Here is a 26,579-nt window from a genome sequence, read left to right as displayed (position 1 = left end):
GCCAGGCAGAGGGGAGAATCTCTGCAGAAAAACACACTGCCACACACCTCTAGTGGGTCATAAGTGATGATTCAGAGGGCTTACTTTTGTATGAGCCTATACTTTGTTGTTTTGTTTGTTTTGTTTTTGTTTTGTTTACTTTTAAAAGTCAATAACTGATGATCCAGTCACTCATTGTGACGTCTTCTTTTGTTAACGTCATCATCATGACTCATGCATTGGTGAAATATTAGTTAAGCGTATGTTTTGTTATTAAAAGGTGTTACCTTGTAGTTTATCAGTGTGAATATTAATTAATAAAATAACACAATTAGTGGATTGTGTAACTGTGGCTGAGGTGTGCGCTCTCTGGCAGCTTTCTAGTTTGTATACATAGTCTGCATACATAAGACTACACAGAGGAGTCACAAGTTAATCTAGTGATTTTTAGGTGTTTGACACAGTATATTGAGGTGATTTATAAAGTGGATGACACTTACTTAAGGAGACATTATTAAATTTGTGAGTCGGGAGTAATATGTGCAGGATATCTGTGTGTTTCGGTGCATGAACTCACAGCACAAGCCTCTGAAAATCTTAAAGCCCTTTCAGGATATTGTTTAGTACAAGCAGGATTTGAGGCCAGATGTTAAAACAAAGGATACTTTTCTGCAGCATTGCTTTACACTGCAGCTGAAAATATTTGTGCATTATTGCCCTTTTGTTTCCAGTCAGTCTCATTCACCAGTGCCCCCCCTCCCCCGAGGATGCGGTGTGTTTTACTTGAGCCGTTACTGAAGTGGCCTGTAACGCTGATTCGGTGTCAGAGCGAATTACAACATCCTCCAGCGCCCGGTGACTTACTGTGACACCCACTGCAGTACCTGTCACTTGTCATGCTTTAAAGTGTTTTTTAGTCCCCGCTGAAAATGGATGTGCCCTGAGTGGCATTTACTGCTTTATTTCATAAGCAGGTGATGGGTTGATGAGCACTGGAGTGTTTGTATTATCTGCAAAACATACACACACACACACACACACACACACACACACACACACACACACACACAAAAAAAGTATGAAACCCACTCATAAAGCAAGGCTAGAGGGAGTTTAATCAGCTGTTGGGCACAAAATCTATGAGATAAAGACATTTATCAAGGCTGTTGTATCTTTATCAAAGTCTTGTCCTCCCTTCCTCTATTGTCTGGCCTTTTATACGACAGAACCCTCATCTTCACCAGAGGCACAAAAGTCCTAATGGCCGTGGCCTGGCGGAGACTGCCCTGCAGGTGTGAAAAGGTTTTTGATCACACAACTCCTTCCTTGTCAGACAGATTCATCCCTTTTGAGCTCCACCAGAAAACAAGGGTGTCACGGATAACCTCCAGCAGACGTCTTTTTGGCGTCTTTACATTCACAGGAACACTAACAGCAGGGTTCAATTTAAATGGCTGAACTAGGTAAGCGATTAAAAGAGAGTAAGTTATTCAAAGGTGTGGTGGTCTCAACTGTAAATCGAATCACACTCAATATAATTGTTAGAAGATGTCCTAAGCAAAAAGTATAGACAAAATAATCCCTCAGTGCATCACATGAACTGTTGAACTGAAGCCAGCAATAAAACTAACGGCAACATTTAGTAACAGTGGATGATACCAATATACATGCACAATCAAGTAATCTAATAAATATCCATCCATTATTCAGTAACTCGTCAATTAAATTAACATGGTATAATGACCTATTAAGTATTCTCCCTTCAACAGTGAGGAAGCACAGTGTGTCTTTTGCCTCCATGTGTGGCTCATCAGTCTCTGTGTGTTATTGATTTAGTATAATGAGGCAGCATTTGAATTCAGTCAGTGTAAATGGCATTGCTCTTGTTTGACCAACACATCAAACAAGTCACTACAACAGCCTTCTTTCACCTTAAAAACATTTCTCGCCTCCGCCCCTCACTCTCTCGCAATGCTGCTGAAGCCCTGATCCACGCCTTCATTACATCCCGCCTTGACTACTGCAATAGCATCCTTTATGGCACAACCTCCAAACTCCTCAATAAACTCCAATATATCCAAAACTCTGCCGCCCGCCTCCTCACTCACACCCGCTCCCGCGACCACATCACCCCTGTCCTTCAGAACCTCCACTGGCTCCCTGTTCCACAACGCATCTACTTCAAACTCCTCCTACTCACCCATAAAGCTCTCCACAACCAGGCCCCCTCTTACCTCACAGACTTGCTCCACCCTTACACCCCTTCCTGCAGCCTCCGCTCTTCCAGTGCCAACCTTCTCACCGTCCCCAAGACCAAACACAGAACCTGGGGGGACAGAGCCTTCTCCGTTGCTGCCCTCACCCTCTGGAACTCCCTCCCAAAACACATCCGTGACTGCACTGACCTCCTATCATTCAAATCACTACTCAAAACTCACCTGTTCCGTTCTGCTTTTAATGTTTAGCTACTTTTATTCATTTACTTATTTACTTGTTTTTTCACTCCCATTACTATTCCTCTTTGTCTTCGATGTCTTTGCTGAAAATTTATTTGATGTGTTTGAACTGTCTCTGTAAAGTGACACTGAGAACTTTGAAAAGCGCTTTTTAAATAAAATGTATTATTATTATTATTATTCATCAACGTAAATCTTCGGGTTATCTGACGCTAATTGAGATGACTTGAAATGTTATTCAGAAAAATAAGAAAATAATGCTTTTTTAAACAGTTAAATTGCACATGCTAACAAGTGGGTGGGTAATCACAGCTGTCATAAAAATCCCATTTTATTTCAACTTTAAATAAGTATTTTCCAGGAGTTTATTGGCTCCTCGCCCCCCCCCCCCCCCCCCCCCGGGCTGTTATCCCACTGCTCATATCGTTTTGTTTTCTGCAGAGTCATTTACGTTAAAGCTTTGCTCTATTATTCATATCAGCCCCTCTGATGGCGGAAGCTCAACTGCACAAGAGAGAGACACGAGATGAGCAGTCTAATCACATCTGCTCGCTGACATTTCATTTATATTTTCAATTCATTTTCAGATGGATTATATACGTTAGACTTTACAGAGGAGCTTGCGAGAGTCACGCACGCATGCACGCACGCGCGCGCGCGCACACACACACACACACACAGACACACACACACACACACACACACACCACTGCATTGTCCTTCATGGTGCAGGAAATCCAACCTCACAGCTCACAGTCCATATCAATAAAGGCAGTTCCTGCACATAAATTTCACCTCCATATCTTTTTGTTTGATGGATGTTTCAGTCAAAATCCAAACCTGAGGAGCTGCTCTAACCGCTTTGTCCTTTCTGCATTGTATTCCATAGCTGTAGCTTTCAGGGGGGATACAGAGGACACATTCCCCCTCAATATTTAGAATGTGCATTTGTTCCCCTCAATAAAAATGTTAAAGTAGCAGAGGGCTTTTATTTTGACAATATCTAAGAAATTTACATCATAAATTGATGCAGAAAAAACAAAAAAATGCTCTCACTCAAAATTTTCAGGTGGAGGACCCCCAAAACCCCATTTCAATGCTGAAACAAGGCCTACACCCTTATCTTATCCTGTATTTTCCTGAAGCTGAGGCACTTAGTAAAAAATGACAGGCCCTCAAGGAAGCTTTAACATGCATAGTATGCTACAATGCACAACATGTTCATTAGTGAATATGACAACAGGTGAATAATTCAATTTAATGATGAAGATATGCGGCCACTGAATGGCAGTTTTGGTTGTTTAGTTTCTGAGGTAACAAAAAGTAATTACGAGGTCAAGAAAGTCTGATGGAGCAGGAAGATAGTAGTGTGAAAATTGAGGAGAAAGAGAGTCACAAAGTGTCGGCAATTTTTACGCTCACGTCAAATTACCCGTAGGTGAGAGCGCCTCGGCAGCTTTTTTGGGTCACCGCTTCCATCAAGCTTATTATCGAGCTCTTTCATTAAATTTGGCAAAAAAAGAAAACATTTCGAGTAAAATTCAAATAAACTAGTTAGATAGATTAACAGGATTAGTGAGATTCAGACATTAATTCAGTGTGGCATTTCAGTCAGAAAAGTGTGTACAGTATTTAGAACGACCGGCGTGCACTGCTAATGCTGGATAATGAAGGGATGAACGATCCGGTGGCATTAAAACGGACTGAGCTGTTACTGTTTCCTCTGAGTACAGAGAAACCTCTCAAGAGGTTAGATGGTTGCATTTTTGCACAGATGAGGGCAGTTTGCCTGCAGCTGAGCAAAGATGGAAGTTCGAGGGAAGTAAAAATCCACCCTAAAACAATTTCACTGACATGCATCTCTTCTAAATGTTTAATCTACACTAGATAAAGGAATAGTTCAACATTTTATGAAATACTCTTAATTTTTTTTTTTTTTTTTTTACAGAGTTAGATGAGAACATTGATACCACTCTCCACACATCTGTGTGATAAGTCTGAAGCTACTTCCAGGGGACTGTTAGCTTAGCTTAGCATAAAGACTGGACAGGCTACAGTGGGACATGGCTAGCCTAGCTCTGTCCAAAAGTAGAAAAACATTTGTACAGCTTAAAACAAGATGTAATGTGTTGTTTAGTTGACTTTAGATGTGCTGGTAGGCAGATTTGTTCTCCTTAAACAGAGCTAAGCTAGCTGTTCCCCCTTGTTTCCAGTATTTATGATAAGTTAAGCTAACTGGCTGCTGGCTGTAGCTTCATACAGTGCAGACATGAGAGCAGCATTGATCTCCTCTAACTGTCAAAAAGAAAATGAGTAAGTATTTTATAAAATGTCAAACTGTTTCTTTAAAGGGACAGTTCACCCAAAAATCAATAATACATATTTTGCCTCTTGCCTGTAGTGCTAGTTGTCAAGACAGTTTTGGTGTAAGTTGCAGAGTGTTGAAGATATTGGCCGTAGAAATGTCTGTTTTCTAGGTGGCACTTAGTCTCGCCACCAGACAATCAGAGATCTCTGCCTTCTGATAGTCTGGGGACACTCCTTTCTAAAGTGTGTTTAACACACCGGAGAAAACGGCCGGCAACAAGGCAATGCCTCTTGCATTTTTTAAAAGGACACACCCTGCCGGAAATGTGCGCTCCCCCTTTTCTCGTCCGCAAGGAAACAAACACACAGAGAGCTTGAAAATGGATGCCAAAAGATTTAACTCCGTTTTATCAAATCTGTGCTCAGTCCACAAGATTGTGGAAATGAAGGACTTACAGCGACTTTGTTTAAAACTTTTAATACAGTTGGACTATGTTTACGAGCACAAGAGTTCAGCGAGCCACCGAAGGACCGCCCTGCGGATTTACTATTGGTTCTGCAACGTAGGGAGTTTTTTTAAACTGAAATCGTATCCGCCCATCTAAACACAAAATCAAGGAGAAAGTCAACAGTCTTTAGTTAAGCAAACAACTAAAGGCTGACTTGTGAGTCTAGATGGCACTCAGCTTGTGGAGCTCAAAGCACCATAAACAATACATTTGAAAAATTCAACAACAATGTCTCTTTTCAGAAATCATGACCTGGTTACTCAGAATAATCCACAGATTTGTTGTGAGCAGTTTCATGTAGGAACTGTTTTTTCTCTGCTGATCCAAACCTGCCAACTATATCACCGCGTAGAAGGAAGTGTGCATCTACTCATGGGTGAGAGGCTCTTGCTTGTGACGTGCATGTATGTATGTAACATTAATGGCGTCCTCCTCTGCTGAGATGTAAAATTAGCTAGCTCAGTGGTACTAGGTGAGCTAGCAGTAGATGCACTCCTCCTTCTGTGCGGTGATAGGTTGGTGGGTGTAGTTCAGTAAAAAGAAAATTAGCTCCTATGTGAAACTGCTCACAGCAGGTCTGTGGATTATCTTGAGTAACCAGGTCATGATTTCTGGAAAGAGACATTGCTGTTGAGTTTTTCAAATATATTCTTTTGGCGTTTTGAGTAACACAAGCTGAGTGCCATCTAGTTCCATTGTTTTCTTTTTTTTTAAGACTATTTTTTTTTGGCTTTTTGCCTTTATTTGACAGGACAGATTATAAGAGTGAAAGTGGGGAGAGAGAGAGAGAGAGAGAGGGTGAATTGGACCCGCGGCCACTATGGCCAGGACACTGCCTTTGTAAATAGGATGCACGTTCGACCTGCTGAGCTACAGGGCACCCCTAGTTCCAATATTTTCAAGAGAAGGCAGACATCACTACAGCTGATATCTCTAATACTCAGCAACTCACACCAAAACAATTTAGACTGATACATAGCGCTACAGGTAAGAGGGAAAATATGTATTTTTGACTTTGGGGTGAACTGTCCCTTTAACACAAACAACCTCTGAACCCTCCTAACCCCACAGGACCACACTAGGCTACAGTACAACACGCCACGAACTGAGCTGCTCTCTTTAATAACAATAAAAGGAAAACTAACTGTGCACCCAGGGAATATTTGTGTTAGACTTTATACACGGGAAAAAGTATCTTCTTAAAATTGAGTTTCATACAGCCTGGCCCTGTCTCGTCTCTTTCTAGCTGTGACAGGTGTTTGTTCGTGAACACAACAGCAGGCAAAGCTGTCAGAGCTCACAGCATCTCCTGTATTAATATTCTGTTTTAGGGTGGATTTTTGTTTTAATGATTCATGTTGCTCCTGCTGTCTCAGCCAGTGTCAGACCATCTTCCTCTCTGCAGGTTTACTGAGCCAACAACATGACTAAGTAAAAAAAAAAAAAAAGCCTCTTCAGCTAGGAATTTAGCAATCGTATGTATCTGCAAAATTTCAGAGATGCTGTCAGTGTCAGTTAAATCCTGTGTCTTTCCTCTTCTGGGCTGAATTAAAACGTCCACAAGCACAACAGAGCCCTGCTTGTGCAGCTCCAAAGGGAAGTATCTGATCCTGCCAGACCCCTGTGAATATATCTTCGCTTTCCTCTGATTCTGCGTGTTGATACCGCTGACTGACTTATAATGAACCTGTCTCATCCCACTGTGCTCCCATTGTCTGCCTCTCAATCCTGAGATTATTTTCACCCACGAAAAATGAATGCATTATTTGTGGCGTCTCGCCGGCTGTAGAATAAGCAATTACGTGAGAAAGAATTATGATATTGTTCATGAATAGGATTATTAAGCCAAACACCTGGGCACACAAAAAACTATTTGTATACAAGATAATTCCCTATTCATCATTTGCACATCAAAGGAAATTCACTCCTTCATACAGACAAGTATAATTACATTACAACACAACCCTCGCAGCTTTTATTCAGCAAAGGATAGATAGATTTGTTGCTGTGCCACTTCTGAAGAGAAAAAGGCCAGTGGCGATGCACATCCACTGCACGGACCCTAGCACTTAAAAAGAAAGATGATTGACAGCTGTGGTTACCATGGCATTCCCATCAGGTCAGCCCGTGGCCAGGTCCGTCCTAGCTCAATGTCAGCTACAAAGATGGAAATCTCTCCAGCTCGAAACGGAGTCGAGCCCTGCTCTCTGTTGTGTGGGACTGCAGATTTATTACAGACTGGATGTCTGGACAGAAGGGCTTACCAGGCCTGGGATTTCCGTCTGGACATGCTCTGCCTCAGCCACTTTGAGTGCGGGGTCAGGTGGTAGATCAGCTGTCTGCAAATCTTATCAGAAGACTTTATGGTGTCTGCATCCTGTAGAAAAGAGCAGAGAGAGTCATAATGGCACGCAGAACAAAGAGTAACAGTGGTGACACAGCAGCTTTCAATGTGAGATTTTCTGCTCACACTATCTGCACTTTAAGTTTCTTCTATTTCCTAAAACGTACCAACTTGTAACAGTAGGATCTTTCACATGAACAGAAAAAATAATGTTTTGTTATTATTCGTGATGCCTTGAGCTACTCCTGAACAAAACACAATTTAGCTGCCTTGCTGGAGCAAGAAAATCTAATCACATGCAGGGTGCATCAGTGGGGAAAACACAGGAAGTGCACAGGAGAGGTGAAATTCAACACAGCCACTGGTAAACACTGGTCCTTTCAGTTCATTAGCCATGTTGTGGCTGATGGTGGCCATTGGCTACATCAAAGTAATGAAATTTTCACAGTTGGAGTTTGAGACACACTGAGTTATGAATCTCTTCATGTGCAGAAAAACAGACAATTTTTTTACTGAAAGGTTCTGTATGCGTCATTCAGAGCATTAATATAGCAGCAAACCACTATTTGCTCTGTAAAGTTACAGTGATATAATGGTGTCCTGAGCAGAGGATGCTATCTGATGCTATCTGTGTGTGTTGCGATCCAAGTGTCTTCAGTCTTTGTTGTGGTAGATGGGCCGGCTGCGCATGCATGTGAGTCCCTAGCCCTTTTAACACAGAGATCTCACAGCAGGGCCACAAAGAAGACCCTGCATTGCACCGGCTTTGCTTTTTTGTACAGAACCAAACAATGCTGTTACAATGCCGCCCCAGTATGTGATTTTCAGCTTCTACTGTGACATGTAACATTTGCTTTGGGCAGTGATTTTTAAATAATAACAATGGCATAACTTGGCAATAACAATCATTTACCATCCCTGTTATATGGTGGCTGATCTCATCCTCCCGGACCTCACTGTCTTCCCAGTATACGGACATTTTTGGTTGCTGTTCTTTTTTGAGTTAGCTGCTAAATGGTACTACCTGCTTTTTAAATCTCTCAGTGGTGGGTCACACACAACAAAAAATGTCAAAACGTCACACCCATTCTTGCCTGCTTTCCCTGTTACACAGATATTGATTTGACACTGTTACTACCTCCACTGTCGAGTGGGGGTAGTAACAACGAGACAAACTATGTCCCCCCATTCTATACACAGGCCGTGTAAGAGGGGCTCCTATTAGTATGTTAGTTAGTATGACAATGCACTTTGCACTGTGCTCATACAGCGGCTACCACTGATATGACAATGTCGTCAAAGAAGCTTAACGCCCACTCTCCTGTTTACTCTCAGGTTAACAATGATAGCTCCGTCAGTACTGTTGCCATTATTAGTGCTGTTTATGGGGTTAGCACCGTTAGCTGCTAGCTGCAGGCTCAGCCACCTCCACGTTAAGTGCAGTATGCAGACAATCCCTCTGCAGACTCTGAATCATAGATATGCTTTTAATGTTGCATACAGCTCCTTTAATGCGCTAGTTCAACTGAGTCCTTGACGTTTTTCAATTTTGCAGATATTAATAACAAACTGCATTGAACAAAATAGCAGAAATAAAATTAAACAACCATAAATATCTAGGATTCATACTAAACAGCTGTTCCTATTTCTAGCTGCTAATAGGTAACACGTGTCTGCAGGAAATCTTTCAAGCATCCGTCTGTAGAAATCTAAGTCGATAATATCCTCAGATTGGATTTTTATTGATCTTGAGAACTCATTACTTTTCAAAAGGGAAACCATCGGAGGAGTATTTTTAGGAGAATGCTTTGTTTCGCAGAATCCCAACATCGAGCTGGATCTTTGTGGATACTCTGTGAGTGTTACAGAAAGGAAGAACAGAGTAAACTGACCTTCTTAGGACACTGCATCTCTCGAGCCAGGCTGAGCAGCAGCTCGTGTGAGATCGGGTCTACCAGGTTGAGGAAGGCAGCGTTTTTGTACAAGATGTCGTTGAGCGAGGTGCCTTCCAGACCAAGGTCCTACCGAAGCAGAGCAACATGAGAGGCATCACAATCACAGCAAGATGAAATTATGAAAAAAGAAAAACATCCTGCAATAATTATAATCAGATGTCTAAAAGTGTGACTTTGGACCTGAGGAAAAAAATGCATTAGTGATGGAAACAGGACCCCACTGTGTCAAGGGCAATGTGACTCGAGATGGAAAGATAAAAGAAGTGTTTTGTTTTAAATATTCATTAAAGGAGACAGGAGCTTTTTCATCTACAATAGGAAAGTGAGATCAAGAGGGAGTCACAGGGAATGCAGCGTTTTGGCATATATAATAACACCATGGCATCCAGCCACACATATCCCAACATGTCATAGCACATACTGTTTGCACAAATATGACAACTCCTGACTCTGATCAGATGTGAAAACCTTGCACATGTTGCTTAACCTTGCAGATGTTGCTTATTTGTAATGCATTTTATCCAAGCTTTAAGAAATATGCATACTCCGCTGTGAGAGGAGAGTATTCTGCTATCCTTGAGCTTTCAATACCCTCTTTAAAAATCTCAAAAATGCCTTTAATCCCCTGGTTGTGTGTTATTTAAACACATATGTGTCTTTCTAACGACATTTAAGGTATTTTTCTTGGTTTATAATTTCTTACATCTCATAAAAATATGTCTGCTGCGCTTTTAAATGTGAGATTTTGAGCAAACGTGATTTAAAAGTTTGCGCAGCACATAAATACATTTGCAGAGAGGTCAGAACTGACAGCTGTCATGGCAGCTTACTCATGAATATGACAAATCCAGAAGGATGTGCAGTAGAAACAAATCAAACCAACTGAAAGAAGGAGATTTCAGATGACCTTTTGAGTGTGGCGAGACAAGCAACAGTCAGCAGTGCAGCTGTGTGTACTGAACTGTACAATCTGCCTTCATCAACACGTCCATCCTCAAGGTCCTAACGAGGCAAGCCATGACAGTCTTGTACAGCCTATGCAACTTTAATGAGAGAAGCAAGCCTTTGAGAGACGCTACAGTGGGCACACACCTGCACACATTTCTTTTTTCTCCAACACGAATCAGCATTGATTGTAATAGACAGTTTGAGTGGGAGGCTGGCAGCTTCACATTACTGGCTCCCCTTTTAACAAGGGCAACGGTAAACACAGACTGAACCCAAGGCGGGGGGGAGAAGCTGCTTCTGCCCTTCTGAGAAACAAGGTATAAAAATATCTCCCTTCTGAGTTTAGACACGATCAATTGTCATGTGCGAGCGCGGCGTGAAGCCACAAATCTTTCCCATATCTGCGACAGAGCTCAGATCTCTCTCATATCTGGAGCAGAGCTCGCTGTTACACACCAATTAAATCTGCCACGAACTTCTTTTGAATTCAGAGAACAGAATCTCTCAGATATCTGCCTGCAATGCTGCAAGGAAAGATAAAGTACGGCTTATTTAATAAAAGTGGAGTTCATTTAGAAGGAGCGAGCCCACGTCCCCTGTGACGTGGCTGTCATGGAGCCTAGGCTGGCCAGTTTATCTCCTCGGCTTGATTAAGGAGGTTCCACTCTCTCCTGTGTCAAGGCTTCAGAGTAATTAATGCTGGATTGGCCGACAGCTAAAAGACAGAGGGGGGCCTGAGGGCTAGCAAACAAATGAGAATGCCAAGGCTGATGTCACATCTTCCATGCACCTACACATTCTTTTGCACACCTTTTCATAGGTGTAGAATTTGGGAGGGATGCCGGAGACACAATCCCCTCATTTGTCTCCCCCAATAAAAGACAATAAAGACAATTACACCATAAATTGATGCAAAAAAAAAAAAAAGCACCAGAATACAGGAAATGAAGTGTTTGATACTCAAAAGTTTCTGGCAGAGGAACCCCAAGCCCAGAATCATATGTGGCCCCCCAGTGTTGCAATGAAACCTACGTCCTTGCCTGTCTTAATGCTACATATCTCACAGCGGGTGAGAAAAGGCTTTGAAAACAAAGTCTGATTAAAATCCAACATCTTGGGGCGTCAGTGGCTTAGTGGTAGAGCAGGCGCCCCATGTACAAGGTTGTTGCCGCAGCAGCCTGGGTTCGACTCCAGCCTGTGGCCCTTTGCTGCATGTCACTCCCTCTCTCTCTCCCCCTTTCACATTTGTCTGTCTTATCCATTAAAGGCTAAAAATGCCCCCCCAAAAAATCTTAAAAAAAACAAAACAAAACAAAAAAAAACAAACAAAACAATCCAACATCTTGACTCAGTTTAATCAAGCTGGACATTGTGTAACATAATTTAGGTCACGACAACAACTACTTGAAACAGTACTGTCACTCTCAACTATTTATTGCAAATACACTGCAACAAAAGCTTTAAACAAACAATAAAACAGCTGTGTTTTCAGCTTTGGGATTTAGAGATTTTCATCAGCCAAAACGGGAATAAAACATTAGTAATCCTATGAAAATCACAAAAAATGTCAAGGTTTTAACGTGACTACACCAACATCAACAACAAAGACTACAAAAGCAATGTCAGTGGCCTAGATTTTCATTTCTGTGACCTTTTTTTATTAGAGTTAATAAAACCTTTTGGAGAAGAATAATATTTTGTATTATGGAACACAGGACTCCAGGGCCTACGATGGTGCTGCTGGAGCACAGGCCATTATAGACAGAGAGAGAGAGAGAGAGAGGGAGAGACATTAGGAGTGGAGAGGGATGGAGAGGGCAGGTCACCCTAATGGGAGCGTTAGAACAGCCTCAGGAGAGGTGAGACTCTGGCCATGGCGGAGGAAACAATGACAGATGCAGGGAGGATGGTGGAGGAGGGGATAATGAGGCTGTATTTGTGTTTGTGGAAACTGTATCCACACAAGCGCGTAGGTTTTGTTTTTGCATATGAAACAGGGGTTTGGATTTCACAAGACAAATTGTGAGTATCACACACTTAATTTCCTGCATTCTGATGATTTTTTATGCACAAACAACAAAATGTCCTAAAATTTACTCAAGATGTACTCTGCTACTTTCATGGTTTTATTGCGGGGTACACATGCACATTCTAAATATTGAGGGGGATGTGTCCCCTGCACCCCACTTGAAATCTACACCCATGCATCCATATATATCCAGATGCCATGAAAAGAAAACACAATTTGGGAAAATGCAATGAAAATGTGACCATGTCCTCATTTACAGTATTAAATCAGATGTCAACACCGAGCACGTTTACCCACAGTGAGAGTGAACGCTGGGGTGAGTCACACACTGTCTGCCACTGAAATAATGTGTCACAGGTACAACGCTCTGCCAGTGGCCTACTTTCTATAAAAAAACAAATGCATCTGGAAGTGGCCGTGCATGAACCACAGAAGGAAAGAGAGAGGTGAGGAGAGTTGGGGTCAGAGGTCAGAGGCCAGGATTAGGGGTGCAGAGCAGAGCCTGCAGGAGGGGGATTAAAGCACCTGTGGCTCTACAAGATACAGGTGCAGTGCACATCAACCTGCAGCCAGACGGCTCCTGCTTGCTCTCCATCTGTTGCTCTGGGGATGTATGGCTGCATGAGCATCAAAGCAGGCTCACAGCAGCAGTGCACGTAATGTATGGAGACTGAGTAAACAAGTCTGACTTCCCTGCGCTCAGGCCGGGCTACGTGCAGTTTCTTTCTTACCTTCCTCAGTAATTTGAGCACGTCGGTCGCCTGCTCTATCCTGCGGTCACGGAGCAGCTTCTGTATCTCTTTGATCCACGCCACTCGCCTCATGTACGGGCTGTGGTTGGTCCTCCGCAGCATCCCAGGCAGTTTGTCCGATTTCAGCATCAGTGCAAACAGAAAGTCCCCGCCGCCTCGGCTGCTCCTGTCGCTCTCTCCGGTGCTATCCAGAAGCTTGCGTCGCTTTTTGGAGAAATTCTCATTGTCCAGGCTACTCTGCCGGCTCAGTCTGGAACCCATGGTGTTGTTGTGTGTGTTTTTTTTTTTCTACAAATGCGTTTGTTGCAGCTCAGACAATATTACCAAGAGGACGAACCCATGATCAGTCTTTCAGATGCTCCTCAGTGGATGGTAGAAAAATAGCGCCGTGTTGTCTGGCGCTGCGTAGCTGCCTGGCTGTCAGCAGGTTGAGGATCCGGTGCAGATCCCTCGACTGTCCAATTTATCACTACTCTCTGATTGCACCCGTCACACGTTGCTATTTTGATTTTCTTCCCCCTCCACCACCGTAGGCTACGTGCGCCTGGCTCGGATGATGAGGATGCTCCGGCTGCTTCATCCTCCGGCCGTCTCTGCTTTACGCTGCTGTTTAGGTTGGAGCAACGTGGAGCGTCCGACCAATCGCAGCATCTGGTGCCCGCTACGCGTCTCTTCTCCCAGGCTTGAAATTCCCCTCTGCTACAAGCAGCTGCAAGGGATAATAAAAGAAAGGATGTTGTTGTTGTTTTAGGCAATCATAAAACCAGTGCATAATCTGATAAATCATGTCTGAGTCCTCCACATAACTAGAAATGAAAACACTCAAGTTTCACCTTGTGTTTGAGCTCTTGAGGGGGAGCCTATAGTTTCGTATCCTTCACAAGAACTTTAAGTTTTTCAGTTTTCTCTCCTGTTGCCCAAGCATGTTCTCTGCCACTGGCCCTGTATAAATATGAATTTTTCTGTTGGCAACCCTGTTGTCAGTCAGCCATTGCACGAGCTGTCAAATCCCGTTTGCACCTGTCACAACTCTGTTAAGTCTTCGTCATTCTTTGAACAGCATCCATCTTCCAGAGTGTGTTTCTGTCATATGAATCACGATCTTGGTCCAGGGGACCTAAAGGGTCAATGATGGGGGACACAGGCCCAGGGGCCCAAAGTGGAAGGAGAGGGGCCCTGGCCTTCACCTGGAAAATGTCCCTGAAATGAACACGTACTGAACAGGGAGAGATTTACAATGACCAAAAAGAGACACATAACTACAAAACAGGGCAAGACAATCACAAAGAGAGACAAACCACAAAAACAGAGGCATGAAAACACAAAAAGATGCATAGCAGCTACAAAGAGATGCAAAAACTACACAAAAAGAACCTAAAAAACAAAACAGTGTGTGTGTCTTTGGGGCGTTTTGCACATCTGTGCCCAGGGGCCCACTGTCTGACAGTTCGCCCTTGCTCTTAGGTGTATGCTACTACACAAGAGACAGCTTTCACTTAAGATACTGCACAGCAACCTCCACACCTGCACCTTAGGGACACTACTGTGATTGTGATGTAGTGTGTTTCTATTTATAGGGTCCCATCATTGTGGCATTAAGGACTTTGATCCTGATTTGACCTTATTTTCAGATATGATTCAGGCGCACCCTTGTTTAGTGGAGCAAGACAGTTGATGCTCTCTAATAAATATTTCCTCTGGCTGCTCAATATCCTCCCTAGACTTGGCTGGCTGCATATTTTCCTAGAGGTTGTAATTATCTGGCGCCCTTAATTTAATGTATCAGTCCCCTGCTACTAATTTGTTTTGTCAGAGCTTTGACTCTCCAAGCAATGCTGATGGAATAACTCATTTTTACAACACATGCTAATAGGGCTGGGCAGTGTACCAATATTATATCGTGACAAGAGACAAGATGTCGTCTTAAATTTGGGATATTGTAACATTGTAAATGTTGTCTGTTCCTGCCTTTAAAGGCTGCATTACAGTGAAGTGATGCAATTTCCTGAACATACCAGACTGTTCTAGCTCTTCTTTTATTTGCCTTCACCCATTTAGTCATAATATCCACGTCACTGCTCTCATCTCATTGTGTTAATATTTTGTGACGGCTGCACCAACAGTCAACCCTACAATATCGTCGCAATTCAATAATAGTGTGTGACAGTATTTGATTTTCTCAATATCACCCAGCCCTATCAGTGCTAACAGTCTTTCCGGCTCTTGTATCATTGTTACATTTTGAAATGTGTACATCAGGACATTTCTTCATTTGTGACATTTTTCTTTCATATTGGTGATATGAAAATATGATATTTTATCCAAAGAATCTTACATTACCATCAATGCACAATTAAAGCACTGTGAGAATTAAATGTTAAACCCTGGATAATGTTATAATAGAGTACTACAATCACTGGATTTAGCAATGTTCCCAACCTAATGGGTCAGAGCGGTCTAAGTTCAGTTTTTCAAAATTCCTCTGGTCTAAGACAGTCCAAAAATACTAGTAAATATTAAAAACTCTCTCCTGAACCCAAAAAACTAGAGCTCTAAAACTCACATTTTATGTTTCAGAGCTGAAAACACTACAATAAAATAAAGCTCATTTAGGTATTAAAAAAAAGAAAACAAACATTCTGTGGGTCCACAAACACAGCCTCTTTTCTTTGTCTATGGAGCAGCTCCAGTCTTTATACCTGATGACATCACAATTTTGAGACTTACTTCTTTGTTTTCTGGCTTTGAGAGAGAGCAGCTCATGTTCACAAATAGTTATCACAAGGAGCATGACTCAGTTTGTAATAAAGTCTTAACACAGAAAAAAAACACCCTCCTCATGTCATCAGGGTTATCTTAGGCTTGAGACTCAAGCTTTTAAACAAAAAACCTGCATCACAAACTGGGGGTGTCAGGTTTGAAGAATGTGGACATTTGGGAGGCAGGGAGGGTTTTATGAAAGACATTACTGAGTTGCATTATGGGAATGTATGATCCAGCCTTTTGGAGCTTGACCCAAACCAGGGACTCAGGTCAGAATATCTGCACTTTCAGTTTTGACTTTTCTTTTCAAAATATGTCTCTCTAGAGTCCCCCAACTTTAGAATATTCATTTTACAGGACAGGAAAGAAAAAAACACTTTCATGCTTTACTTATATGTTCTTCTATACTTTGCTTTTTTACCCTTAACTACTGGATAATTTTACATATTTGTGCTTCTTACAATAAGTTGATGTATTTTATTTTATTTTTTATTTTTTGTGCCAAGGTTAGTCAGCTGGCTAATTTTCAAGCAGCAAAACATTCATTATATTGGAGTGCCCCCATACTGTGCTTTAGTTGTTAAATCCCTGACCATGAACTCAGTGGTGCAAAGGTAGTGGTATCTTGTGAAGCCAGAAAACTTAATGCATCCATTGGTAGCAACCATATCTGCATAGCTTGTTGGGAGGAGGCTTAAATAATGTTCAAAATTTTGGCAAGTGAACAACTGGCTCATCAGATAATTAGAAGACTAATATTAACTGTAAAATAAGAAACCAAAGTATAGTTATCGGTGAGTTATCGATTCCTTAACTCTCCATATTGACATACTTCAACAGCACAACTGAATTCCTGAAATTCAGTTACAGCTTTTAGTTTTGGTGTGCCACCGCAAGATTTTTAGCGGCTTCATCTGGTCATCGCTTTCCAAAATTTTTTTTGGGCACCCCTGCATGAACTGCAACATCATTGATTCGAGCCTAGTCAGGGAACTTTGTTGCATCCCTCTCCTTCGTTTGCTGTCAACTCTTGACTAGCACATAACAGAGCCCAAAAAATACCTTTAAAAAACATTTTTCCAAAAAATTATGATCTGATTATGAATGCATGTACAATGCTCACTGAAAGGGGTCACAAGCAAAACAAGTTTTGGGAACCTCTGGGATAGAAGACATGTACTGATCTGTTGTTTTTTTTTTCTCCTTCCAATTAGAGAGAGAAAAGAAGCTGCATTTCCAACTTATAGTTGCAGCAAACACAACAGAGTCCATCAATGACTCCCTATCATTAAAGGACTGCAGCCATCCATAAAAACACATGACATCACCTCCTCTCCCACTGTGGCCATCTCTGTGCTATAAGTGTTTCCACCTGTCACCAAGGAACAACAGTACTGCGTGATTTGATTTGCTGCTGCGTATATGGGCACAGACAAGCCTTCCCCTTTATTGCGTGAAAACAGCTGGAGGGAGACCTGGTGGATAGGACTGTATCCCTCTCAGCAGAGTCAAAATGAAACCTATATGCCTCCAGCTGAGGGATAAAAATATGAACAAGCTCCAGCTGATATTTCATAAAACAAAGCCCGTGCAGTGACAGTGACTTGTGCACAAAGGCTGAAGGAAGGCTTTCGAGATCTGCAACAAACAGATATGTAATTGTCGTCTTCCGCTATAAATCAGCTCTGTCCATTCAATAAACTCCCGTCCTTGGGGCGGCTCTGAACCTGGGAGATCCAGAACAGGATAGTAGTGATTCGATTTAGACACAATCACAGCTGCAGCAGCAGCCCACAGGCTCCTTTGACAGTGCTTTATCAGTGTGGCCCAGCAACAGGAGTGCACGCTGGATTAGCTGAGGTACCACAGAAGGGTATTTGCTGCTGAGAAGCTCCCGTCACCGACGCTGCCGGCTTGCACCTGCGCTCCTGGGCGAAAGTCTCAGGCATCTCAATCGCTCCGAGGATACCCGCAGAATAAGCCAAATAGACTGTGACACGGCTCCTGAGCATGGCAACGCTGCCAGCTGAGCCAATCACACAGGGCCCTGAGTCAGGGATGAATGCTGCCTGCATCTGTAAACAGATCACTCTCACATTCACTTTGGCAGGCCCGCCAGATTGGTATCAGGGTGAAATGGAAGGTTATAGAGGACTAGAAAGACAAACTCAAGAGTTTCACTCCAGAGTGAGGAAATGGAGGCATCCATCATTTGAAAAAGCGACGCCTCGTTTAAATATAAATAATAAAAATAGTCGATTAAATCACAAATTCAGATTTTTGTGAAGAACTGAATGTGCAAGAATTCCAAATCGTATTGCTTCTTTGATAATGTTCCCAAGTGCTAAAACATACAGTAGTTACAGAGGTAAGCTTTCATGATCTTTGCCCTCCCACCATGGGTGGATTATGAGACAGTAGGCCCCTGGGCATAGACATGCAAAGGGCCCCACCACCTCTCCTACATAGGAGCAAGACACACAGACTTCGCGGTAGTTTTGTGTCTCTTTGTAGTCATAACATGTCTCCTTGTATTAGTTTTGTGTCTCTTTGAGGTAATTTAAATCTTTTTGTTATCATTTTTTGTCTCCTTGTGGTAGTTTTTTGTCTTCTTGTAGTTGTTTAAGTCTCTTTGAGGTAATTTTGTGTCTTTTTTGGTTGTTTTATGTCTCTTTGCAGTTCCTTTGCATCTCTTATCAGTCTTTTTGTGTCTCTTTGGGGTCTTTTTGTGTCTCTTTGTGGTCCCTTTGAGTCTTTTTCTGGTCAATGTTAATTTTCAGCGACATTTTGCAAGTGAAGGAAAGAGGGCCCCCTGACACTAGTGCCCGGTAGGCCACTTCAGTAATTAATCCAGGCCTCCCACCTCCATCTTCCACTATGTACATTTCTCACTCCATGTGTCTATTTTTCTGTCTGTCACTTTCAAAAACACATACAAGCACATGCTTATTATCCAGTGTGACATCTCATAACCAATGATGACATGTCACGCTCCACCGACAATGACTGAATATGGTCACAGTAAACACCTTGTCATTACGGCTGACATGCTCTCAGAGCCAGCCGAGTTCCCTTCTTCTCTCTTTTTGTCCAACATTTGTCATTAGTCTGTGCACTACACTAAAGGTAAGTGAACCTCCTGCTCTATAACATGATATGCCTTTTTCCACATTGTTATTCATGGAAAGGTTTGGATACCACTCTGAAAATGACAGGTGATGTCTGGGGGAGAGGACACTTGTTTCTGAGCTGAAGGATTCTGACTATGAGGTATGTTGATTTTCCTGGGCAGGAAAATGGTTGGGAAGTCCCTGATTGCTGGTCTGGTGGTCCTTCTGGTGGCTGCAGTGAGCCTGTTCCTTGGGGTGTTCATGGGCTTGGGGAAGAAAAACCCTCCTCCCCCCTCGGATTACTTCTACTCAAAGGCTGCTGTGGCTGCTGATGCTGGAAAGTGTTCAGAAGTGGGGAGGTAAGAAAGCTCTGATACTGTCAGACTTTTGTTTTCAGAATGTGACATATGGCCCTGCTGTGCATAAGTGAGTGCCAGCTTCTACTAAGTGTATTCTTTTGTTTTCAGGGACATTCTGAAGAAAAATGGTTCGGCTGTGGACGCCTCTATCGCTGCCTTGCTGTGTGTCGGTCTTTTGAATGCTCACAGCATGGGCATCGGAGGAGGGCTCTTCTTTGTCATCTATGATGCCTCCACAGGTGAGTCTGCATCATTAGTTACACCCTCTCAGTAAAATTTAACTGAGCAAAAACACAATCAGCAATGTGTCCTCATTTGCTCGACAGGGAAGGTGGAAACCATCGATGCGAGGGAGACGGCGCCCATGAATGCCACCGAAGACATGTTTGGCAACAACACCAAGCTCTCTCGTACAGGTACTAGCCTCGAGATGTTGGAGTATTATCCAGGCACAGAGGAGAGAAAGTGCAGTACCGATCTGACTATTGTGCTCTGTAAAGCTGTTGCAGCTTTTGTGACTTGAATCAAATGTTGTATCAGAGCTAGAGTTAGATTTAGTGAGGATAAATATTCTAGTCTCAAATCTATCCATCCAGCACCGCTTGAATGTTCTGTCATCCTTCACAACCTTGCTATATCTTCCCTTGCTCCTGCTGCTGGTTACATAAAAATGAAATAGCCTTCTGAATCTGTATGTTGAGCACGGTGTATCTATGGATGTGTTCTGTAGTCTCTCAGTATGCTGGTCCTCCAGTCAGACAGTGGGCAGAAAAAAATGAGCTTATGAAATTCAAAACAGTGGTACTGCTGTTTCTACAAAACAGGTGGATTGTCCATAGCCATTCCTGGGGAGATCCGCGGGTACGAGATGGCACACAAGAGGCATGGCAGGCTGCCATGGAAGGACCTGTTTGAGCCCAGCATTGCCTTGGCTCGAGACGGCTTTCCTATAGGAAAAGCTTTGGCTCATGCCATCTTCAAGAGCAAAGATTCCATTCAAGGAGACGCCAACATGTGGTGAGGATAAAGACATAAAGGCAGGAAATAGCAGCTGAGCTTAACACTGGCAACAGTGGCCTCACTTACTCTGCTGCTTTTTATAATGATATGGCTTGAATATAGTACAATACTTTGTGCTGACGACTTAATAGGAATAGTTTGATATTTTGGGAAATACACTTCTTCTCTTTCTTGCCAAGAGTTTGATGAGAAGAATGATACCACTCTCAGGTCAATATTGAGCGAAAGCCAGGAAATGTTAGCTTAGCTTAGCTTAGCATAAAGACTGAAGACGGGGGATTGAGCCAGCTGATTGGCCAAATTCCTTCTTTGGTCATCTCTTTGTCCAACATTTTTTACCTATCTATGCAAAAATACACTAAAGTTGATTGCACTTTCTATGTGCTAAAACTATTCATCAGCACTTCCTGAAGTCTCAATTTGACCAAATTGCATTTATTTTTATCCCTACCCTTCATTTTCCAGAGCTACTTTGCCCCTCAGAACAGAGTTACAAGGGGCAGTGGTTGAAATCTTACCCTGTGAAATGGGACAACCTTTCAAGACCTGATATGTTATCAGTAACTGAAGATGGTGTTTAAGTAATCAGCCATGACTTTTGCAATAATGGTATTAGCAGGCTAGCTCCAGAGACATCGGCATACTACTGTACTTGCAATTTTTATGTCATGCTTGTTATAAAGAAAAGGACCGTAATACATTCAAACAACATTAAACTAAAATAATCCGATGGTTATTTTTAAACCTTCATTAACCAGGAAAATACATTCGTAGAGTTTGTTGTTGCTTGTGCAGACATCTTGCTGATACTAACACTTGGTTAGAATTGTGCCTCTGAAAAACCTTCGTTTTGGAGGGCCATGTAACCCTTAAACTTCACTCCACCCCTCTGTCGCAACAACAACTGGGTAACCCTCGACGTGAATGCGCAAAACAGTGGTAAGGTCAAATTGGTAGAGGCAAGGGCTGTATTTGGACTGAGCCTTCGTGTGTTTTAGAAGTGCTGGTAGATGCATATTTTAATTTTACTTTAGACAGAAGCAAGCCAGCCATTTCCCTATTTCCAGTCTTTATGCTATACTAGGCTAAACCTCTACTTGCTATGGCTTCTATAGATGGAGGATGACTCTAGATTGGGATTATTCATCATTTATATATATTTATAGGTTATTTATTGAAATGACAATTAAGCCAAAAAGGTTTTCTTGCTTAGCGGTTTGCTTTCACGTTGTGCATACCAACTGCACATGCAATATTGTGTTTCTCTTCTTGTTCCAACACACTTACATAATTAATCTTGATGTCTCTTCTATAATGATGGTCTATGGGGAAAATGCTTTTTGGGCCACAGTGGATGTTTTAGGTGCAGTACTGCGAGTGTGCACCAGCATAAATTGCAAGGTTGACTGGTGATGCTGTATCCACAACCTAATACATTCATAGTAGCTTCATGTTTAATGGACAGACATGAATCAATCCTCTCATCTAAGTCTCTGCAAGAGAACTATAGAGCGTAGTTTCTAAAATGCGCAACTTTTCTTTTAAAGCCACACTATGTGTAGAATTAGTCTGTTTTCATGAGTTTCATAGGACCTAAACACTTCTACAATTTGAATTGTTTTTCTTCCTTTTCTTTTATCATCTTCCAGTGAGGTGTTTTGTGATTCTCAAAAAAACATACTCAAGGAAAACGATATTGTTAAATTTCCAAAGCTGGCCGACACGTACCAAAGAATAGCAGAAGAGGGGCCTGATGTGTTTTATAATGGGTCAATGGCACGGAGCATCGTCGAGGACATCCAGGCGGCAGGTCTTACATGGTTTTCTTGTTCACTGTTGTCCTTAGAGATATAAAGGTTTATAAATAGTTTCAGTTCTGTAATGTGCAATTTTGTTCTAAGTGTAAAAGGCTTGAAGGAAATACCTCAATTCTTGGCAATTTTTAAATCTGACCTGATTCCTCATTCGAAATTCACTCTGGCACTTCTGTGCTTGTTCAAGGTGGCATCATCACCCTGGATGATTTGTTGGAGTACCAGCCTGTATTGAACGAGAACCCTCTGAAGCTGAACGTGGGGGAATACACCATGCATGTCCCAGACGCCCCCTCCAGTGGCCCTGTGCTGGCACTCATACTCAACATAGTGGATGGTGAGGAGCCTGGCCAAGTGCTTGTGCAGCCATGTAGAAGAAAGGATGTCAGGTTTCCCCGGGTCGTCCCTGGAATGTTTTCTCCGCCTGTTTTGGAAGCAGAAAACAGAGCTGCGACTCAGTTCTGCTTGCCAAATTTAATTCACCGTCAACACCCCATCTGTTCAGGCAGAGAATCTTTAGTCATGCTTTAAATAAAAAGTGGCATCATTAATTTCAAATGAGATAAGATTTAATGTGTTCATATATGACTGCAGGAACACAGCCCTACATTCATATAGCTGAAAGGGTTCTGTGTTATGATTTGAACTGAGGGTTCACAGCTTAATGACCTGCCACCGACTGAAATGGGTTTTTAGCTCGATGATGGAGAAGACTCATTACCTGATTAGGACGAGAAAATGTGATTCTTCATGTACTGCAGACATGTTTTTCCTGTGGATATTTTGCAGGCTACAACTTTTCAGACACAAGTGTCTCTACAGCAGAGAAAAAGACTCTGACATACCATCGAATCGTAGAGGCTTTTCGTTTTGCTTATGCCAAGAGGAGCAGACTCGGGGACCCACGTTATCTCAATATTACCGATGTAAGCTTTCATGTTATGAATATTACATGTCAGACCTTTATTTTGGGGCATTTCTAGCTTCACTGAACTCAGTGTGATCACAGCCATCTCCTGCTGGACACTGTGCAGTTCTATAGGAGTAGATTGGGTGTGAAGTGTGCAGCATGTACATTTATTAAGACAGTAACTTCTGTACTATAACAAAGGCCAGAACAAGTGTTCTGCTATTGTTTATGAGAGGAACTTCTGCTCTGCGACTGACTTGTTTTGCTCTCCTCAGCTCATCCTAAACATGACCTCAGACTACTTTGCTGATGGCATAAGGAGTAAAATTACAGACGACACCACCCACCCGGACAGCTACTACGAGCCAGACTATTTTGTCCCAGACAACCACGGGACGGCTCACCTGTCGGTCATAGCTGAGGATGGAAGTGCTGTGGCGGCCACCAGCACCATTAATCTATAGTAAGAAGTCAAGCTTCCAGAAAATATAGACTTTTTGTCAGAATAAAATGCATTTTGTGACAAACAGTTTTGATGTTTATAACTTTGTGACTTTGTATCACTCATTAAAAAGCTGTTTTATTTCCCCAGCTTTGGTTCCAAAGTCATGTCTCGATCAACCGGAATCATTTTCAATGATGAAATGGACGACTTCAGCTCTCCGTACATGACCAATGGGTTTGGAATCCCTCCTTCACCAAACAATTTCATCCAACCAGGTGTGGCTGGCCTGAGTCATCACACTTGTATTACTACAACCCCTAGTTTGGGTTATGACTTTTCGACACACGTCTGTGTTGATGGATAGCAGTGTTTTTCTAAATTAAGTCACCTGTTTCCACTATCTCAAAGAGGATGACCCTTTCTGTAGTGAGGAGGATGCAGAGGTGATGCTTTCACCAGCCTTTCACTTGTTCCTGCATTAGTCATTGTCAGGAACTCTGATAGCTTTAACTCCCCAAGCAGCATCATTCTGCTCCATTTCAAAGCAATAAGCTAATTGCAAACCTCCCACTGTGGCTCACTGCTGTTCTTTGGTTTGTTTGCAGTCATTTTAAATAAGTGTCAAATTAATGTGGCAGTTTTTAGCTGTTAAAATGTGGCGTGTGGTCCATTAAACCCCAAGGTAAAAAGTAAACATTTGTCTATTAGGCAGTCGTAGCCACATTCTGTTTATTTGTTGCAGGCAAGAGGCCGCTGTCTTCCATGTGTCCCACTATCATCTTTGACAAAGAAAACAGAGTGAAAATGGTTGTAGGAGCATCCGGGGGCACAAAAATCACCACAGCCACTGCCTTAGTGAGTCTGACTCATTCACATGCATCACCTCTGCCCTGCAGACACACACAGTCAGTTCTTTAAAACTTCAAGTCTGTCCTTTTTTCTCTGGCTGAACCAGGTCATCCTGAACTCCTTGTTTTTCAACTATGACCTAAAGAAAGCTGTGACAGAGCCACGAGTTCACAATCAGCTCAACCCAAATATGACAGTAGTGGAGCAGGGCTTTGAAAAGGTGAGTCACACATGGAGACGTATGATGCAGAACAACATATGAGATATATGATAAAGCTAAACAGCTGTTGGAGAGTCATTACATACTCATTAGACTACAAACATACAGTATTTTATAAAGCATACTGTGTGTTTTTTTGATGGATTTTCTACCCACAGGCAATACTTCATTTATCTAAATTAGGGTCAGTGTGAAAATCAGCTTGTGAAGACTTGAAACTTGGGATTATAATAACACTTATTTATTTGCCTTTAGTCTCTGAGAATGCATTCAAGCATCTAGATGCACCAACAAAGAACTTGCATGCATGCATTATGTTTTTAATCATCTGCGGTCCATTCCATTACTTTCACTTAACATAGCTTACATTTTATTCACTACTCGGCTACAGTCAGGTTAGGAATGGCAACTTGTAGAAAGCTACGGTCACATGGCATGTAGTGGCTCCTCGTGAAGGTCACTGGAGTTACATTCTGTTATCGATGCTAGTGCTGTTAGCTGAGGTTAGTGATTTCAGTGGATAACTTGGCAGTATAATGTGATAGTAAGATGAAAAAGACATTTTGTTTTATGTGCGCATCCCTCAACTATATGCTGGCTCCATAAATTTGCACTCAGTAGTCAAAACTTTGAGAACTCCTGGTCCACAGCTCTGCGAGCAGCTCCATTTAGGCCTACCTGCTTAAGCTAAATGCTAAACTTAATATACTAACCTGCTTATGCTATACTGGTATAATGCGGTTCACCTTCTAAGTTTAGTGTTAGCATGCTTATATTTGCTAAGTACAACTGAGGCTGATGGGAATAGAATTTGTTTTGCAGGTATTAAGTCATTAACCATAGTTTGAGCAGTTTGAATTAAGACCTTATGTTGGCGCTAGATGAAAAGTAAAGGGATCATTTGTGTTATTGTAATTAATCCTGGGGGGGACTTGAATGTGTGTACCAAATGTCATGGCAATCCATCAAATGTTTGTTGAGATATTTCACTAAAAAACATGTTATTAGGACCCAACCTTTAGGAAATGCTGCTTATGGTTAAAAATAAACGGCAAGAATATTAAATAAAAAAGTGTTTACTTTGATAGATTACCATCTCAACCAAGTTTCAAATTCATGCAAGTTCAAGTAAGTCCACAGCCTTGTGGCATGCATTAAAAACAATGACAAATGTTAATGATACACAATGCTTAATAACTGCACTGAAGGATGCAAAACCTTTTAATCTATTCCTTTAAATGTTTAGTGTGTAGGATTTAGGGGGATATATTGGCAGAATGAGATTCAATATTTGCAGCGGTGTTTATGGAATTGCTGTGTTTCTGTAAGTTTAGAATGAGCCATTTTTATCCAAATACAGAGTGGGTCCTCTTTCAGAGAGTTCGCTATTTGTTTCTACAGTAGCCCAGAACAGATAAACCAAACACTGGCTCTTCATAGGACCATTTGCATTTTTGTGACAGCCACCATAGTTCTCCTACATGCTTGGCACACAGGAGGAGTTTCAGTTAGGTGCAATCTGCAACCTCACCACTAGATGCCACTAAATCCTACACACTAGACCTTTAAGAAGTCTATTACCTTTATTGCCCTTTGTCAACACCCTAACCTTCTGCACAAGACTCTATATGTTTGTGTTTGTGTAATGATCATACCATGGCAGAGTGTTCTGGAGGGTCTGGTCCAGAAGAACCATGTAACACAGCTGCTGCCGACTCCAGACTCTGTGGTCCAAGCGGTGGTGCGGCAGGGAGAGCGTCTCTGTGCGGAGTCCGACCCCAGGAAAGGAGGCTATCCAGCAGGATACTGA

General features: G+C 42.2%; 2 protein-coding genes across 4 annotated transcripts in view; one reads left to right on the top strand and one right to left on the bottom strand.

The window, feature by feature from the left end:
- The window catches only part of lrrc75ba (leucine rich repeat containing 75Ba), a 26,359-nt gene extending 3,771 nt beyond the window's left edge, over positions 1–22,588 (bottom strand). The window contains exons 1-5 of one of the 3 annotated variants that reach the window (XM_078170890.1): positions 22,485–22,588; positions 22,260–22,372; positions 13,259–13,988; positions 9,488–9,616; positions 7,516–7,628 (exon numbers count right to left, since the gene is read on the bottom strand). In XM_078170890.1, the coding sequence (XP_078027016.1) occupies positions 7,516–7,628; positions 9,488–9,616; positions 13,259–13,540 (524 nt within the window). In that variant the 5' untranslated portion in view covers positions 13,541–13,988; positions 22,260–22,372; positions 22,485–22,588. Of the gene's footprint in view, positions 1–7,515; positions 7,629–9,487; positions 9,617–13,258; positions 13,989–14,112; positions 16,066–22,259 lie in introns of those variants that run through there. The other 2 variants (XM_033619459.2, XM_033619460.2) reach the window with 2 other exon arrangements.
- On the top strand, positions 18,943–26,579 carry ggt1a (gamma-glutamyltransferase 1a). The gene is made up of 12 exons (XM_033619458.2): positions 18,943–19,511; positions 19,620–19,750; positions 19,838–19,927; positions 20,336–20,528; positions 22,181–22,341; positions 22,533–22,682; positions 23,135–23,271; positions 23,531–23,718; positions 23,848–23,975; positions 24,443–24,555; positions 24,656–24,769; positions 26,433–26,579. Exons 1-12 carry the CDS (start codon positions 19,315–19,317, stop codon positions 26,577–26,579), a joined length of 1,749 nt encoding a protein of 582 aa, XP_033475349.2. The 5' UTR covers positions 18,943–19,314.

The sequence above is a fragment of the Epinephelus lanceolatus genome, chromosome 9, assembly GCF_041903045.1.
Source record: "Epinephelus lanceolatus isolate andai-2023 chromosome 9, ASM4190304v1, whole genome shotgun sequence".
Classification (NCBI taxonomy): Eukaryota; Metazoa; Chordata; class Actinopteri; order Perciformes; family Serranidae; genus Epinephelus; species Epinephelus lanceolatus.
Note: the sequence above shows the minus strand (reverse complement) of the source record. Positions and strands in the feature narration are given on the sequence as shown.

Bases quoted from the DNA above. Each gene is read 5' to 3' on its own strand.
- ggt1a (XM_033619458.2), top strand. From the start codon at position 19,315: ATGTTGATTTTCCTGGGCAGGAAAATGGTTGGGAAGTCCCTGATTGCT. The intron at 19,512-19,619 runs GTAAGAAAGCTC...TTTTGTTTTCAG, and splicing joins AAGTGTTCAGAAGTGGGGAG to GGACATTCTGAAGAAAAATG. The intron at 19,928-20,335 runs GTACTAGCCTCG...TCTACAAAACAG, and splicing joins CACCAAGCTCTCTCGTACAG to GTGGATTGTCCATAGCCATT.